The sequence below is a fragment of the Mirounga angustirostris genome, unplaced genomic scaffold (genome assembly GCF_029215605.1).
Source record: "Mirounga angustirostris isolate CCGP_5_RB_7025 unplaced genomic scaffold, mMirAng1.0.hap1 SCAF_17, whole genome shotgun sequence".
Classification (NCBI taxonomy): domain Eukaryota; kingdom Metazoa; phylum Chordata; class Mammalia; order Carnivora; family Phocidae; genus Mirounga; species Mirounga angustirostris.
The window spans coordinates 37,651,923-37,668,746 of NW_026991725.1; the positions used below are offsets into that span (position 1 = coordinate 37,651,923).

Sequence of the window (16,824 nt, forward strand, 5' to 3'; positions counted from 1 at the left end):
GAGACCAGCTATGCAGCGCCCCTCTCCCCCCGCAAGGACCTAGAGCAGCCCCGGATGGCCCCTTGCTGGACACTGGCCCTGCCTTCTGCCCAGCGTGCGGACAGCAGAGGGGGCGGCCACGAGGAGCAACCGAGATGCCTCAGCAACCGGCTTGTTTTCTTTTCCATTACAGGCAGCGGGGCTGCCGCCGGCAGTCGCTCTGGCCCATTTGTTGCTATTGGCATCCCAAGGCCCCGAATTATGATGACGAATTCCCACCGTTTCAGGCAGCTCCGGGGCCCTCTGTGGCATTGTGCTCCAGGAGCCGGGGTGGAAATCCCACAGGCAGCGCCATAACAGCCAACATCAGTTCCAGCTCAGGCTCCTGACTCCCCGAGGGGTAGGGAGGCAGAAGGATTGGGGAGGAGGTGGTCCAGCCAATCAGAGGGCTTCCTGAACCGCAGCCAAATCTCAGGATCATCAGCCACCGGGAGACTAACCACCAGCTTGTTTTGTAAGGTAGTGAGTCCTCCATCACCAAGGGTATACAAGCAGACACCAGATGGCCACTTGTCCCAGGTTTATGGGCAGAGGACAACACTAGATGACTTCTCGTGTTTCTTTCAAGTCCGAGGCACTGATTCATTCTAGTCTTCAGGACAGAACACAAGTTCATTCCCTTACTGTTTAACTTACAGCCCGACTGCGTCCTATGGTACAAAGTCAAATGCATACCAATATGCAGTTTAACACATCATTTTAAAGTCAGCCGTTCAGGCACTGTTTAAACAGAGAACTGCTGTAAAGGATTTGGCCTCTTTCCCAGCCGCCCTTCCCTGATGGAACAAGGTTCCTGGCCCCTGCTCTGGCCTTCCAGTAGAGGACACAAGGGAGAGAGCGGTCGATAACTATTTGCCGAACAAATGCATGAGAGGGAGGGTTTCGGAGGCAGGTGTCAGGCTGCCAGCGTGATTGGGCCTCTGGGTAGGGGTCCTGAGTTTTCTCTTCCCATGCAGGGGCCATATCCCATAGGCAGGAGAAACAGCAAACTGTGTCACCCATCTGGCCACAGCCAGAATGTTCCAGACTCCGCAGGTGAAGCTAAGGGGTGCACAGGGTGAGGGAGAGAGGGGTGCAGGGCGACGAGGCAGGAAGGGAGCAGGGATGCCCCCTGGCCCCCTCTTGTGTGGGGCTTTGACACGTACCCGCTAAGCCCCAGGCAAGAACGACACTCGGCCTTGTGGTAATTAGCAAGAGGCCCTGATCAATAAGTTATTTTTTGCTGTCAGTAATTAATAATTACAGCTTAGCCACACCATGTAATTAAACTTTCATCCCGCTCCCTCGCGTGCTGTTTGGCTTTTATTGTGATTAGCTCCCAGCACTAAACTTTCTCCCTTTGGAGGCTTCAGGAGCGTCCAAAGCTGGGCTTCTCAACACTGCCTGTTCTACTCCACTCACACTCCCTTCTGTCCCTCCCCCCAGGCACCGTTCTCTCGAAAGAACCTTCTGGACCAGCTGGCTGGGCTGCTACTGCCCTCCTTCCAGCCCCTGGGCCTCCTTGGGATGTCCACCAGCAACTAATTTTCGTGGCACCTGAAAAATCTTTCGAGAAGCTGGCTAAACTGCAGACATCCAGGCTCACCCAGACATTTCCAGGCGGAGTACCTGGGAGTGGAGCCCAACACCCCGGGAGGGCCATGGCAGACAGAGCAATGTAGCCTCGGAAGAAGTAGGAAGTAAAGGAAGCGTCTTGGATGAGGAAAAGGCATGCAAGGCCTTTTTGGTGGGTGGCCAGGGCTATTCCTCACGGTCCTCTGGCTTATGGTGTAAAAACAATCATCACCGTCATCGTAAAAACATTTACCCTTTATTAAGCACTTTCTAAGTGCCGGGCACTTGCTGAGGGCTCCCCCAAATACCTGGAATCGCCCTTTTCTACAACATCACTGCACTTAGTTTAGGAAATGCGTGTGAATTTCGGGGGAAATGGTCCAACGGTGGCTTTCAGTATAAGCAGGTGATGTTGCCCGGGTCCGGGAGCTGAAAACACTCGCCAAAGCCTAGACAAAATCCAGCGGTGGCCAAGGTGAGGTCTGTGCCAGGGAGGAACGCCGCCTGTTCCCTCACTCTGTGTCCTGACTGGAGAACGGGGCTCATGGGCTCAGAAGGGACAAACAGTGCCAGGGGCTTCACCTACCCCCAAGGGTGAAGAGCATGGCCTCAAACTCAGACGCTAAGGAGAAACTCCACCCTCTAACCCCAAAGCAGACAGGAAAGGACCCCCCGAGCCCCTGTGGCCTGTCCCTGCCCCACCCCCCCCGGCCCCCTACATACAACCAGCACTGCCCCCATGTCCGGGCGAGACCAAGTTCCCACCATCCCCTGCATGGTTTGCCGCCAGGAGACAAACGGAGAGTACCCATGGCCGCTGGAAAACACTCTCAGAGCCAGAGAACACAAACTGAGCAGCAGGGGACCTGGGCAGCCTCACTCCGAAAGGCAGCAAACATGAGAACCAGAGAGGGAGGGAATCAATCAGAGACCTTCAGCGATGACGACAGGGTGAGCCCCTCCAGCAAGAGGACAGAGACAGGAGGTGGCCAGACCTTAACTTCAGCTGGACTGGTCGGTCTTGGCCTCAGGTGGATGGGACAATGTTGGCTGGGACATGGAAGAGGCTTGATGACCCAGAAAGAAGGACCTTCCCATGCCCCGGGGACTCCTTCTGGGCCTGGGCTTGCATGGGCAAGAAGTAGTGAGCCACCTGCCCCCAGGGAAATCACACCAGAGTCCAAAGAGTAATTAAGTCAGATGCCTCCAGACACGGGCTGATAGCCCCAGAGCCCTCCTTGTCTCCTGGCTTTCAGCTAGTAGCCCCACAGGCACCTCAGAGCAAATCTGTGAGGTGCCCCAGGGCAGGCTACACCCCGTGCCTATTCTGTCAGCCTCAAGGTCCTCTCAGGACCCTCAGAAGAAGGGCCCGCCCCTAGTAAACCCACTCCAGCTGCGGATGGTCCTGGTTCCAAGGGAGACAAGGGCCCAGAACTCACCTGGTCCCTGACTCTGCCGCCAGATCACCCAACGGCCTTGGGCAAGTCATTTAATGCCTCTGGACCTCAGTTTTCCTATCTGTTAAATGGTTGCTAGAGTAAGCCAACCTCTAAGGTTCACGCCTGCTGGAAGATTTTATGATGACCATAAAACTAATAACTTTTATTACCTTACGTTTACAGGACCCCTTACAAAATTTCTAAGTGCTTTAACGTAAATTGCCTTGTAAAATCCCCCCCTCAACCCTGTGAGTGAGAGCTGGATTATTCTCATCCCTTTGATCTTGGCTCTCTGGACTGCCTGACGCTGGGCGCAGTGGGGTCCCTTCACCCCCGCTGCTCCGAGACCCGAGCTGGGGTGGGGCGGGTTCGAGATGCAGCCTCCGCATTCCGGAGCACCCCCTCCTCCCCGTGGGTCCAGGCATGCTCCCGAGCCTGGAAGGGGGAGGCCAAGCCCCCCGAGTCCTGAAGCTCGGTCCAGGCTTCGTCTCCCTCCGCCCCAGCAGGCGCCGCTCGGACACCGCTCGCACCACTGTCTGGATCTGCGAACCCCAAAGGCAAGGAAGCGCCGGGTGCAGCCGCCCTTCCCCGCTGGGACCTGCCCGAGGACTGGGAGGGGGGGGATGTCTAGGCATCCGCCCTCTGGAGGGGGGCAGCGCCGATCACGCCTCCTCATCCCTCCTAACGCTCCCACCCCCCAAAGCAGCCCTTCTCCACCGCGAGGCTGCTCCAGGCAGCTACAGGTCAGAGACAGGAGCGGCCGGTGGGGAGGGGGCGCAAAGGCACGATGCTGCGTGCGTCTGGGGGCGGGAGGGGCGACGCCTCAGACCCTCCCTGCGCACCACCCGCGCCGGGTCCGGGGTTGTACGCGCGACCTGGGCTCGAGGCCCCCCTCCGCCGAGCACCCCCAGCCCCGGCGGCGGCCAGACGGCCAGGCGCGGGCTCCCGTACGTGGCCAGGCCCGGCAGCTGCCCTCCCGGGGCGACCAACCCGGCTCCCTGCGCCCGACTCGGGCTCCTGCCCGCCGCCCTCCCGCCCCCCGCCCTCGGCCCGGGGCGGCCAGCGCCTGCCCGGCAGGGCCTGGCCCTTCCCGCGGACCCCGGGCGGGGACCCGGAGCCCGGCCTGAGGAGCTCGGGCAGGCGGGCACCGAGCGGCGGGTGGGGGTCGCTACCCCTCACCTCACCCCGGACGACGCCTCCCAACACGGACCCCCGCCTTCCCTCCTCAGGAAGCCACAAGTCTCAGAAAGACGGCCCCACCCCCCGAAAAAGAGCCCCCCAAACTCGAGGAGAGGGTCTCGAAACTCCCTGGAGAGAACTCTGCCCAGGCTAAGCCCGGTGTCCAGGAGGCCACCGTGAGGCCAGCGAGCCCCCCCTCCTCCAGCCCCCTCCCCAACCCCACGTGGGGGTGGCCCTCCGTACCTTGGGCTCCGGTCGCACGGATCCGGTGCAGGGCCAGCAGAGTCCACATCAGCAGCCCCCACATGGTGACCAGCCTTGGGGGGGGGGTGTCCTCCGCACTGTTTTATAATCCGGAGGGGTGGTCCTGGGACCCCGCGGCTTCGTCCCGGGAGACTGTCCACGCGGCTCCGGCCCGGGCCGGTATATGCCCGGGAGGGGCAACGCTAGCGACCCCAACCCTTCCTTCTCGTCAGCTGTCCAAGTCCGATCCCGGCGGCGCGCCCGGAAGGCGAGGGGCGAGCGAAGAGAAAGAGGAAAAGCCCGCTCTCGGCTTCGGGGCTCCTCCCTCCCCTAGCACCCCAACTCCGACTTCGCCCTGGCGGGGCGGCCTCCGCGATCCCGCCGGGTCGCGGGCCGGGCTCTGGAATAAACCGGCAACTTCAGGAAACTTCCTCCCGTGGCCACGTTGCCCGCCCCCCGCCCCCTCCCCGCCCCCTGGTTGGGTTCTCCCGGCGGACGCAGTCACCGCCGTTCCAGGCGTCGGGCCCCCGGCGCCGGGCGGGAAGCGAGCGCGGCGGCAGACTCGGGCGCGGGGCTTCTTTCAGGGGCGCGGGCTTCGGGGGGCGCGGTTAGCATAGCGGGCCGAATCTCCCTGGAGCTGAAGTTTTCTTCTCTCTAACTTTGCAGGCGGCATCTGGCGGGGCCGAGCCGCCCCTCTCGGCTCCACCGCCCTGGCGCCCAATCCGGGGCCGCTCGGTCCCTCCCGGCGGCGCCGGGCCCGGGCGCGCCCTCGGCTCCGCGCCCAGCGGGCTAGCAAACTTTGCGGGTCCCGCGGCCCGGCGCGCAGCCTCGCGCGCCCATGTCCGCGCCGGCTGCGGAGCGGCGGGGACGGCTGCTGGGCTCGGCGGCCCCGGGCTGTCGCCGGCGCCCGGGCACGGAGCCTCCTGCCGGCCGAGGATGGAGCCCGGCGGCGCTGCCCTCCGCCGCGCCCTGGCCGGAGCTCTCGGCGAGACGCACGGAGAGCCCGGCGGGCAGCCCCGGCTGCGGGTGCGCGGCGCCTCCTCGGACGCCCGGCGCTCGCCGGCCGCCCGGGGCCCGAGGAGCAGCGGCCGCCGCGCCCGCCCCGGCGCCTGGGCCGCGCCGCCGCCGTCCGCCTCCGCAGCCGCCGCCGCTCGCCGAGCCCGCCGCCCTCCGCTTCCCGGGCTCGGCGTCCAGAGAACCGCTCCTGCCTGCGCCGAGCCGGAGCTGCGGGGGCCGCGTGAGCCGGGGACGAGCGCGGCGGAGGCGGAGACGCGGAGAGGGGGGCCGAGCGCTACCCCGTGGCCGCGACTGGAGACAGCCTGCGCGCGGGGAGGCGGGGGCGGGGGGGGGCGGCGGCGGCCCCGAGCCAGGCCCGGGAGCGAGCCCCGCAGAAGCACGGCCGGGCAGCGCGGCCGCCGGACCCGCCCGGGGGCAGCAGTGCCAGCCCGCGCCGCGCGGGGGAGAGATGCGCACCGGGCCCCTCCGCCCTCTCGGCCAGCTTTTGCTTCCAGCCCGCGCCGCGCACCGCCCTCCCCCCCCACCCCCCCGCCTCTTTGGCAGGCCCCGTCCGATTCCCAGTCTCTCCCACAGCCCGGACCCCCACCACCCTTCCTGTGGCACGGGTGGAGGGTGTGTTGGGGAGAGGGGGTCGGTCAACTGGTTGATTCCCGTTTCCCCTCCCAGGTCAGGCTTGCAAGAGTCTGGAAACGCTCAGGGCCGAGAGCAAGACAAAAGAGAGGCCTGGGACTCACAGATGGCTGAGAAAGTGAAATTGGTGCCAAGGCGTATGCATTCTTTGTTCCTTCTTCTTCTTCTTTTTTTTCTTTTGAGCTCTGTTTGCTAAGGGTAGAAGAACGGAAAATTGGTGAGGGAGCTCCAGAGAAGAGGGGTGGGAGGTTTCCTCCCTTGTGGCCCGGAGGAGTGAGCAGGACCAGCACCCACCATGGAAGAAGCGGTTAGTGTTTGCAGGACCCAGTTAAAGTTTCCTGGGCACTAGACAGCTTTGCCTCCGTGGACTCCTTTCTCCATTAAAAAAATAATAATTCTATATATATGTAAAAATAATATTTTAAGACTGTGTTGGCATAAAGACAAACATTAATATTACATATTAAAACATTTTTTTCAACTTAAAAGTTCATTGTATTCTGATTTTAAAAGAAATTACAACATTTTCATGGGCCCCGAAGAAAAGATGGTGCTCCTTGGCCTGGAGCCTGCCGAGCCACATGGACAACCTTGTCCTGCCTGCGTTGTTGGGTTTCTGCTGGGGAGCTAAGAGCCCTTGAGACCCTCCAGGTTTTCCCAGGCCACTTTTCTCCTCTCTCCCTAGTGCTCTCGCCTTTCCTGGTACCTCACCGGATGCCTCTCCTTTCTTAGGGCCCGCACCACCCCAGAGGGCAGCCCCTTATTGATTGCTGAGGTGTGGACACAGTCCCCCCACAAACATTTCATTACTTTTATATTCTCATTTCACCTGCCTTGGGAAAAGAACTGTGGGCATTTTCTGAAAATGGCTGAGAAGCTAGCCTGCCTTCCTTACAGCCCTTCCAAGTGCCTGATTCAAACATTTCACTACTTTTTCTCCTGGCGACTCGTGCTGCATCCCAGGCCGAAGCCCTTATGGCTAGCTGATCTGTAGATGGGAGGGCTTCCAGGACAGGCGGCCTAAGGATGGCCAGCCTTCCCTTCCCTTGGTGGCCACGCCACTGCCGGCTTATTGGGGATGCCCAGCTGTGTCCTCACAGGCCACCTGCGTGCTCTTACCTCCCCCACCTGGAGCTCAGGCCCTTCGCAGACCATGGAGCGAAGCCCGTGAGCAGGTTGGTGAGCAGGGTGCTGTTACACTCCTCGCTCACAGAGGGGGCCTGAGAGCTGGATTTGCTGGAAACTCCTCCTCAGCCAGCCAGGAGACAGCAGGAAGGCTGTATCTCAGTTCTCCGAGGGTGGGAGCCCACATCAGCGCAACGGTCTAAAACCTTGGTGGATTCTACCCTCTTGGTGCCCAGTCTTCCGGGGGAGCTTCTGGGGCTCTGGATGGCATTTGCTCTGTGAGAAGAGGCACATGGTTGCACAACCATGTGTAGCCCTGTGTACCTTCTTCTGGGAGTTGAATCCCCAAAGGCCAGGGCAGGGCACCAACTGGGGGCGGAAGTCAGGGAGGTTTCCTCCGGGGTTGGGTCTCCAGGCATGTCTGCACGGTAGAGAGCAGAGAGCACGGTACCCTACCTGCAGCTCGTCTAGCAATCTCTATCTCCAGCCATCTGGGATGGAGAAGAGGATCCTGTCTGGCCTCAGCCTGGACGCACACCCCCAGGAAGAGAACCATCTGATTTTGCTTCTTGCCCGAGTTTTACCGGCCCAGGAGGAGGCTGAGGAGGGAGCCTGGCCCTTTGAGAGGGGCTCGTTACTGGGAAAGTCACTTGCAGACACCATGACCTCATTCTTGCCACCAGCAGAGTAATGAGAGGTTGCAGACTGTGCAGTTATAGTGGGTGCCCCATCAGGAGGGGGCTGCGCGGCTTTCCCAGGCTCCGCTCTGCCTTGTCCTTGCAGTCCTGCCTCTTGCAATTTGATTCTGTGTGTTCAGCTCTCCTGGAGAACTCGGGACAGGATCTGGGGCTTGTCCCTCATGTGTATCCCACCTCCCTCCACCCCCAGAGCCAGCACTGGTAGAAGGCGCTTTATTTTCAAAAGGCTCTCTCCCCCATACATTTCACTCTGTAAACGGGGGGGGGGGGGGGGGCACAGCAGCAGAGAGTAACATGATTCACTTCAAAACAGAGGGAAAGACCTGCGTCGCTTCACACTTTTCCCATCCCCCTTCCGGTTGATGACGGGTGTTTAAAACGTTACCTTCCTTTTAAGAAAACCTTCATTGGACCCCAAGTGGGACCACTTTCTTAGCCTCTCATTCTGCACGTAGAGTCAAGGAGAGAGCATTGCTACAGAACTTGGCCAGGGAGCTCTGGGTGGGAGGCGCATCCCACCATGCACCAACAAAGGGTAGAGACAGAGCCCAGGAAGGTCAGATGGAGCTGTTCGACATCACAGAAGCCCAAGACCCGCCTCACCCCACTACCCCTCGGCATCAAACCCATCCTCTGCCCCATCTCACACACACCAACTGAAGGGCAGGCAGGGCAGAGTCAACTTCTTAATATGATTATTGTATATATTTTTTTCTATTTTCCATCTCAAATGTAACAGCAATGAGAACAAAGTATTCAATCACAGGGTCAGGCACATCCTCTCCCCCCGGGGACCAGGCAGGCCCCAGTGACACCGGACAGGGACAGGGAGAGGCACTGTGTCTGCTCCTTACCCACACCTCCTCCCTACTCCCTCACCCCCTGATCCCCACTTCCCAAGTTGCACTGGGTGCCACCCTCAGCCAAGAAGTCCACCCCTATGGTTATTTTGCAGAAAAGAGTGAGCACCAGGAAGAGGGGAAAAGCACTCAGCCTAGAAGGAAAATGACTGAGTGGCCAGAGGAGAGTCAGGGTGGACATGGCCTTTAAACGATGGGGTTTCAGGGCCTGAGTGTGTCCCACACCCGTGCCTCCCTCCTAACCCCACCCTTTCCAGAATCCCATTCCAGGCTGCTCTCAGGGCTGTCAAGCACAAGGGCTGGGCAAGAGTTCCCCCCCACCATCCCCTAGCAGGGACTCACGAGAACCATCCCTGCTCTACCTGAAGGGAACTCAGACAACTAATTGCCTTGAAACACGTCTTCCAGTAAATAATTAATGGCATTCTTTTTTCTTCATTTTGTTCTGTTTTGAAGATGGAGAAGGGGAAGGAGTCGAACGGTTAGAAGTGGTTCATTAATCTCCATTGGAGAAGAGAGAGGCCCTGGGTCCCCGTCTGAGTCAGCTCGGGCCGCCCTAACAGAACACCACACACTGCAGGCTCACACAATGGAAATTTATTTCTCACAGTTCCAGAGGCTGGGAAGTCCAAGATCAAGGTGCTGGCCGATTTAGTTCTTAGGGAAGGCTCTCTTTCTGGCTGGTAGATGGCTGCTTTCTTGCTGTGTCCACACATGGCAGAGAGAGAGACCAGAACTCTCTCTTCTCTTCTTTTGTTACTTTTTTAAAAAAGATTTTATTTATTTATTTGAGGGAGAGAAAGATAGAGAGAGCATGAACGGGGTGGGGGGAGAGGAAGAAGCAGGCTCCCCACTGAGCAGGGAGCCCAACGTGGGGCTTGATCCCAGGACCCTGGAATCATGATCTGAGCTGAAGGCAGACGCTTAACCGAGCCACCCAGGTGCCCCTCTCTCTTCTCTTCTTATGAGGACCCTAGTCCCATCCTAAAGGCCCCACCCTCATGACCTCATCTAAACCCAATTACCTCTCAATGACCCGATCTCCAAATGTCACAGTGGGGGAGAGGCAGGGATTCAACATGTGATTTTGGACCCCCATCCTCAATTCCCTGTTATAATTTGCTTTTACTCCCGTGGGAGGAAGAGCCTAAGAGGACAAGGCACGTCATGGGCTAGGCTGGGGGGCAGCCTGCATCTTCAGCTCCTATGTGCTAAGGTCAGAGCCCCCACGCACACAGCTCCTGACCTCTAAGACCTGGGATCTGGGGTTCCATCTGCCACGTTCCTTCCTGCTCGCGCCCACCAATTCTCCAGGAAAGGAGGAAAGGAGACATGAAGAGATGGAGCAGAAACCCACCAATACTGGTGTAGAAATGTGCAGCAGCTTGCTGGTCGGCAGCCAGATGCAAGCAGGAGAGAACAGAGGTTAACAGACCACAGGAGACAGCATTTTTAAACAATAAAGCTGCTAAATGTAGGCTAGGCTGGGGAAGAAAGTGAACGCACGAGGAAACATAGACATCTTCTATATCTAGGCCAGTTTCAGCCACTCTGAGGCCCTGACTGGGCATGTGAGGGGTGCAGCCAAATCTGGTCCAGCAGCATGGTGCTAATGCCAGCCAGGAGGGGGCGCTGTAAACACACATGGCTGGAAGGTCCAGGAAGGAGGAAGTTGGAAGGGGCAGAATGTGTACTTTGTGGTAGTTTCAGAAATGAAACCAGCACACATTTTACTCACGAATGTCTTTAATGCGTCTACAATAAAAGCACCATGGAGAAGCCTGCTCCTGGGTGGCCGGGACATTGATCTTTAAATTGGACAAAGATTTAGAATCATTTAGGGCCGTTCAAAATCACAGAGCAAGGAACTCTAACTTGAGCAGGGTTTACTTCATCTGCTCAGTACAAGAGGAAACTGGATCTGCCTTTCAGAGTCATCAAAGGCAAGATCTCACAACTAAAGGGGTGCATACCTTTGACCGGGTGCCGTCCAAGTCAGCCACACTCACCTGGTTGTTCCAAAGCCATGCCCCACCCAGGACAGGCCTCTCTCTTTCTCTCTTCCTACAGTTTTCTCTTGAGCACTTTGCCCCCCATCTGATATACTACTGATTTTAGTTGTATTTATTACCCATCTTTCCCCATTTGAATGTAAGCACCTTGAAGGCAGGGATGTTTGCCTGTTTTGCTCTGTGCGTATAAAATAATCAAAATCAGATCAAGCGATGATCTATGTTCCATGAAATCAAAACAACAGGAAAATGTCTATGAAGTGTGAACAGCCTTTCGATTTCATTACTGTGTCTTTACTTCCCTTGACCTTGCAAATGAAGCTATTTACACCTCAAATGTGTATTTTCTGATATTTATATTTACAGCAAACATTCACTACTTCCTGAAGATTAACCCAGTCCCTGACTAATATCTGTAACATATACAAATGCATGCATTCATTTAACTTTTAAGAAGTAAGGTTTTGCAGAACTAAGTTGAAAGGTAGCGTGAGTTTTAGGCATGCGGGTACTTCTCATGAACCATGCAATTCATATTCTAAGGTGTTCTGTGGTGGAGTTAGGCCTGCTTCCTTAGTTTCTGAAAGGGACTCTTAACTTTATAAAAAAATTTTTACGCTACAGACTTCTTAAAAGCCACCGCATATAAAATGTGAGTCAAGGGGTGCCTGGATGGCACAGTTGGTTGGGCAGCCAACTCTTGATTTCAGCTCGGGTCATGATCTCAGGGTTGTGGGATCGAGCTCCACATTGGGCTCCATGCTCAGCACAGAGTCTGCTTGTCCCTCTCCCTCTGCCCCTCCCCCCACTCACACTCTCTCTGGAATAAATAAATAAATCTTTAAAAAATAAAAGAAAATAAAATGTGATTCAATTTACATTCTAAGACCAAAATCTATCCATGCTTGGGATAAGATGGAGGAGGCATTTTTTTTAGAAGGGAAAAATGAAAGCGTGGATGAGAACTGATGTGTGGCATCAGAGAGATTTTAAATATTAGCTATCTGGCTCTTTCCAGAAAAAGTGTGCTAACTCTTGCTCTCAAAGAAAACGAAGGCAAGGGGTCCCACACACATCTTAGGCTCTCGGATTCTGACAGCGTGCACCCCGTTCGGACCTGCTCATACTATTATCTTGCAGGTACAAGTACCAGCCTGCCCATCCATACTTACCTGAAGCCATCTGAGGGCAGCAGTTCAAGGATGGGAGATGATCCTAGCTTCCTGTCACCTGACTTTTATCTGGCTAGAAATCACACCCAGCAGGAATTTATGCAATATAAGAAGTGGGCCAGGGAACAGAAATACCACTTTCTTTGCCCTAGGGCCCTGCAGACTCCAGGTCTATGCTCTCTGCCCTAACAGACCTCTCTGGATTTGCTCTTTCCTCTGCTTTCATTCACACTCTCTCCTCCCCATGCCTGTCTTTGCTGGCTTGTGCTCATGGCCTCATCAGGTGTCTCCCCCTCCCCCGCTAGACCCCAACATATAAAAGGTCTTGGCGGAGGTCGGCCCTGATTGGGTCTGCCCGTGGCCAGTGAAGCCCTGCTGGGGGTCATTCTCATCAACACAACCAGGAAATTCAGTTGGGAACATGGAGGTGGATCCCTTTCCCTTTCCTTTTATCTCTGTCATGTATGCTATTCAGGGCTAAATCTCCACGATTCTTATAAACTTAAAAAGTTTAAGGGTTCCCTGGAACCCCCTGTTTCCCTTGTCCTGATTGACCTTAACTGCCTCCTCCAAGGCTATGCTGTCCTTGCTGTCTTGTCCCCACCTCATCCCCTGCAAATCGATCTTTCTACAACCTGGTTATTTACTGCATTCTGTGGAACTCCATTCCCTTCTGGGCATGCATTTCCTTTACCCTAAAGCAATTTCTTTGCCACTTGAGTTTGCTTTTGTATCTTTTTTTTATTTTATTGTTTTATTTTATTTATTTTTATTTTTTTAAAGATTTTATTTATTTATTTGACAGAGAGAGACACAGTGAGAGCAGGAACACAAGCAGGGGAAGTGGGAGAGGGAGAAGCAGGCTCCCCGCCGAGCAGGGAGCCCCATATGGGGATCGATCCCAGGACCCTGAGGTCATGACCTCAGCCGAAGGCAGACGTTTAACGACTGAGCCACCCAGGCGCCCCTGCTTCTGTATCTTAACGGAACTCCGAATTTCCCCTAAAGATGATTCCAAAGACCAGGCTCACCTCTCCTTCCCACTCCTGCTTCTCCGTGCCGGAGGGGGGCAGGCCTCTTCAATACTGAGCACCCACCATCCTGCCTCGACTTCTAGTTCAACACCTCCAGTCTCTGCCATCGGCCTCTCCTTACCTCATTTTTCTTTCTTTTTTGTTCAACTCTCGACTTCCTCTGGATAAAGTCAGAAAATCAGATCTGTATCCCTGGACTTCATTACTTTTACTGAATTTCACATTGCCATTCTGCCAGTAGGCTGATGGAAAGATGATATGAGAAAGAGAATCCATAAGGTTCTTGCTGAGTAAGTTGTGCTTTCCATCAGAGTAGCAGCTCATTGGAGTGATAGTTTGGCTGGGTATATAAAATTCTAGGTTCAAAGTAGCCTTCCCTGAGAACACTGTAGGTATTTGAGCCTTTGCATTTCTCATGAAATGTATGATACCAGTTTTATTCTCATGGCTCTGCAGACAACCTGTTAGTTATCTCCAGCGAGAACTTCTTTTGGCCCTGGTTCTGAAATTTTACTGGGATGTATCGCTGTGTTGGTCTTTTTTCATTAGGGAGCCCATTCTTTCTGGAGATGTTCATTCTCCTCAAGGAACTTTCCTTTGATTAGAGTTTTTGATCATTGCTTTTTCTCCACGCTCTCTGTTCCCACATCCTAAGACTCTTAGGGGTTGAATATTGTACCTGAAGATGGGCAGCATGGGCAGCATGGGCACCAGCTGGGTACTTGCTGGCAATGTAGATTCCCAGGCTTCACCCCAGACCTACTGAATCAGAATTTGTATTTTGACAAGATCCCTGGGCAATATGTATGCACAGTACATTGGGAGACATGCTGCTTTAATACACTCTCGCTTCATATTTGATTTAAATGATTAAAGATACACTTCTGAAGAAATGTCACTTACCACATTGGTCCCCAGAGCCATCCTCTCATCTTTCCAGGCTTAGAAATCAGGTGTCCCTCCTGTCTGAGATGAGAAACTTTCTAAGTCCCAAGGGATTCTCCTCCTTTGTGAACTTGTGCCTCTCGGGTGTGTTCAGTCTTTTGCTTTGCACTAACATTTTTCATAACACCTTTAAATAGAAGCAGGTATTCCCAACTTGAAAAAGCTTCACTTGACCCTTTTGCCTCTTCCAGCTACCATCTCATTTCTCAATTGGCTTTTCCTGCCAAATTTCTTGAATTCATGAAAAACAGGTTCTACTTCTGTTTCTTTATATACCTCTTTTCCTTAACCCCTTGAAATCTGTCTGGCTTTTGTCTCACTGCTCGTAAAAAGTTTTATGAAAGGTCTTCTCTGGGCCTTTCAGTGTCACTGGCTGTGACTGACCATTGTGGCCTTTCTGGATTGTGCTATTCCCTCGACTTTCATGACACCGTGGTGTTGCCTTATCCCATGGAAGAAGGAGTGGGAATACCCTCCCCCAATCTTCCCTAAATTTTCAGTTCAAATCTGATCACTTCTGTGAGTCTTTCCTGACTATTCTGTTCCGTGCTGATCTACTGAATTCATCCAGTTCCTGACCAAGACCCTCCTTTCGGTGCACACTGAAATCCAAGACAAAGTTTAAGATAATAGAATTATTGCAACATGTGCCTCATCTCACCGACCAGATTAAAAGCTACTCTAGGCAAGGATAAAGTCTAGTGCCATTGTGAACAATTGCTTTGGTTGCTTCCATTGCCCAAGGGCGGCTGGACAAGGGGCTGCAGCACCCCCAAAAGGAACACCTTTTCTTCATTTCACAAGGATACTGTCCACTCTCAAAATCATGTGCCTGGAGGCTACATTTGCCAGAGGAGACACTTTCTTCTAATTCACTCAAAGGCATTGCTTGGGCTTGCAGCTCCCCTGGCAGTCTTATACATCTCCTATGTTCTCTGTAATACTTATGCCAGTTTGGGGGCATCTTAGCAGTATGATTCCCTTAATGCTTGAAAAACTCACCATTCTCCTTTCATACTCATGACATGAAAATACTTCAGAGATGACTGCTCAGGGCCAGGGTGTGGAGACATCCCGGGGGTTTGAGAGGACAAAACTCACTCCTCCAATGAGAGTGAAGCCCCTCCCTGTTCACAGACAATCCACAGCCCTTCTGGAAAGCTGTACAGCTTCTTTGCTCCCCTGGTCTAAAACCTCAGCCTGCACACCACTTATACCAGGCCTCCTACTCCCAGGATGTGCTGCAAGCCTGCATGGGTGTAAAGGAGAAAGAGGAGGAGGGGCAAGGGGTGGCAGGCCCAACCACTGTTTACCCAGGGTCCTGTCCTGGTCTCAGCAATTGGGACTTCCACTCTCCCTCATGCTCCAGACGGAGCCTAAGGGCAATCCTTGGCATGTCCCTGTCTCATTCTCCACATTCCATCCATCACCAAGTCCATTCATCTACCTCCCAAATAGACCTGACATCTACATTTTTCTCCATTCCTTCCTCTGCCACTGCCCTGGGCCAGCCTCCAAGTCCTGCCTGGACTTCTACCATGGCCCCCTAAGTCCCTGCCTCCACTGCCAGTCCCCAGGTCCACCCTGCACAGGGAAACCAGGATGCTTTATTAAAAGTAAATCATATAATGATTCTCCTGTTTAAAATTCTTCAAATATTTGATGCTATTCAGAAATTACTATTTGTTTTTCAGGTGTGATATTGTATTTTGAGAATTTTTTCCCCAAAAGAGAGTGCTTCTCTTTCAAAGGTACATCCTGCACTATTTCTATGTGAAGTGATGTGATGTGTTGCATTCTCACCCAGATAATACAGGGTGGACCAGGAAAGTGAGCTTGGTCACGATGAAGCTGGGTACACAGGGGTTCACCGTACTATTCTGCCTCTGTACACCTTTAAAAAACTTTATAGTGAAAAAGTTAAAAAAACAAGTTGTAGGGATACTTTATTACTCAACAGATTACAGAATAAACTAATGGAGTAGAGCTACTCCATTACTCATAAAATTAAAAACAAAAAAACAAAAAAACAAAAACAAACATCCTCACCACAGCTTGCAAGTTCCAACCTGAACCTGCCTTGCCAACGCTTCTGGCCTCCTGTCCTGCCATCCACTTACCCCTCCTCGAGTCTTCACCATGCAACACTCCCTCCCCCACTCCCTACCCCAGGAGCTCCTTTCATCCCCCCCCCCCCCCAGGACCTCATGCTCTGACTTCCCTGGGGGCTTCTCCCGTGTCATTCCCGAGGCCCAGAAGTCAATGTGCTCTCCCTAGTGCCCGCTGGCCACTTCCTGCTAACCCTCAGGCCTCAATTTAAAACCAGTGTTCCAGAAATGCTCTTTCCAGTGCTCCAATTTACTTTTAACCTCCCTAATTTACTTTATCACTGCACCCTGTAATCTTGCATCTTTGCCCTCACCACAATTTTGGTCTGTCTTCCCCCTGAGGCCATACATTCCATGAGGGCCAAGTTCATGGCTATTTTGTCCACTTGCGTGTATACCAACGCCCAGCATGCTGTTGTGAAGTGAAACGAGGTGGCCACCACACCCTTGGTCCCTTTCTGAAGAAATTTGCCCTTGGCACTTAAAACAATAATTAAAATGAAAAATAAAGTGCCAAAGATGCAAGAACCATGTATCTGCTATGCCAGATACACACATGTGAGGGTTTTTTTTTTTTTCATATTATTTGTCATGATCATATCTCTTTCATTAAGGAATAAATTTAGAGGAAAGAGAAAAGTCTCCTGTGTTTCCCTCCCCAGGCGCCTCCCTTTCCTTCCCCATAAGTAACTACTACGATGAGTTTGGTACGTATCCAGTGCATATTTTTAATATTTTTATTACAAATGTGTGCATCCATAAACAATAC

The 16,824-nt window shown here is 53.9% G+C and overlaps 1 protein-coding gene across 8 annotated transcripts in view; it reads right to left on the bottom strand.

Annotated features, from left to right (window-relative positions):
- SDK2 (sidekick cell adhesion molecule 2) overlaps nucleotides 1-4,863 on the bottom strand; it is a 260,824-nt gene extending 255,961 nt beyond the window's left edge. For 6 of the 8 annotated variants that reach the window (XR_010408765.1, XR_010408763.1, XR_010408764.1 and 3 more), the window contains exon 1: nucleotides 4,455-4,862. Coding sequence is in view for 4 of the 8 variants with exons in the window: in XM_064583644.1 (XP_064439714.1) it covers nucleotides 4,455-4,518 (64 nt within the window). In the remaining 4 variants the exon portion in view is untranslated. Of the gene's footprint in view, nucleotides 1-4,454 lie in introns of all 8 variants that reach the window. The other 2 variants (XM_064583645.1, XM_064583646.1) reach the window with 2 other exon arrangements.
- Between the last annotated feature and the right edge of the window lie 11,961 nt (nucleotides 4,864-16,824).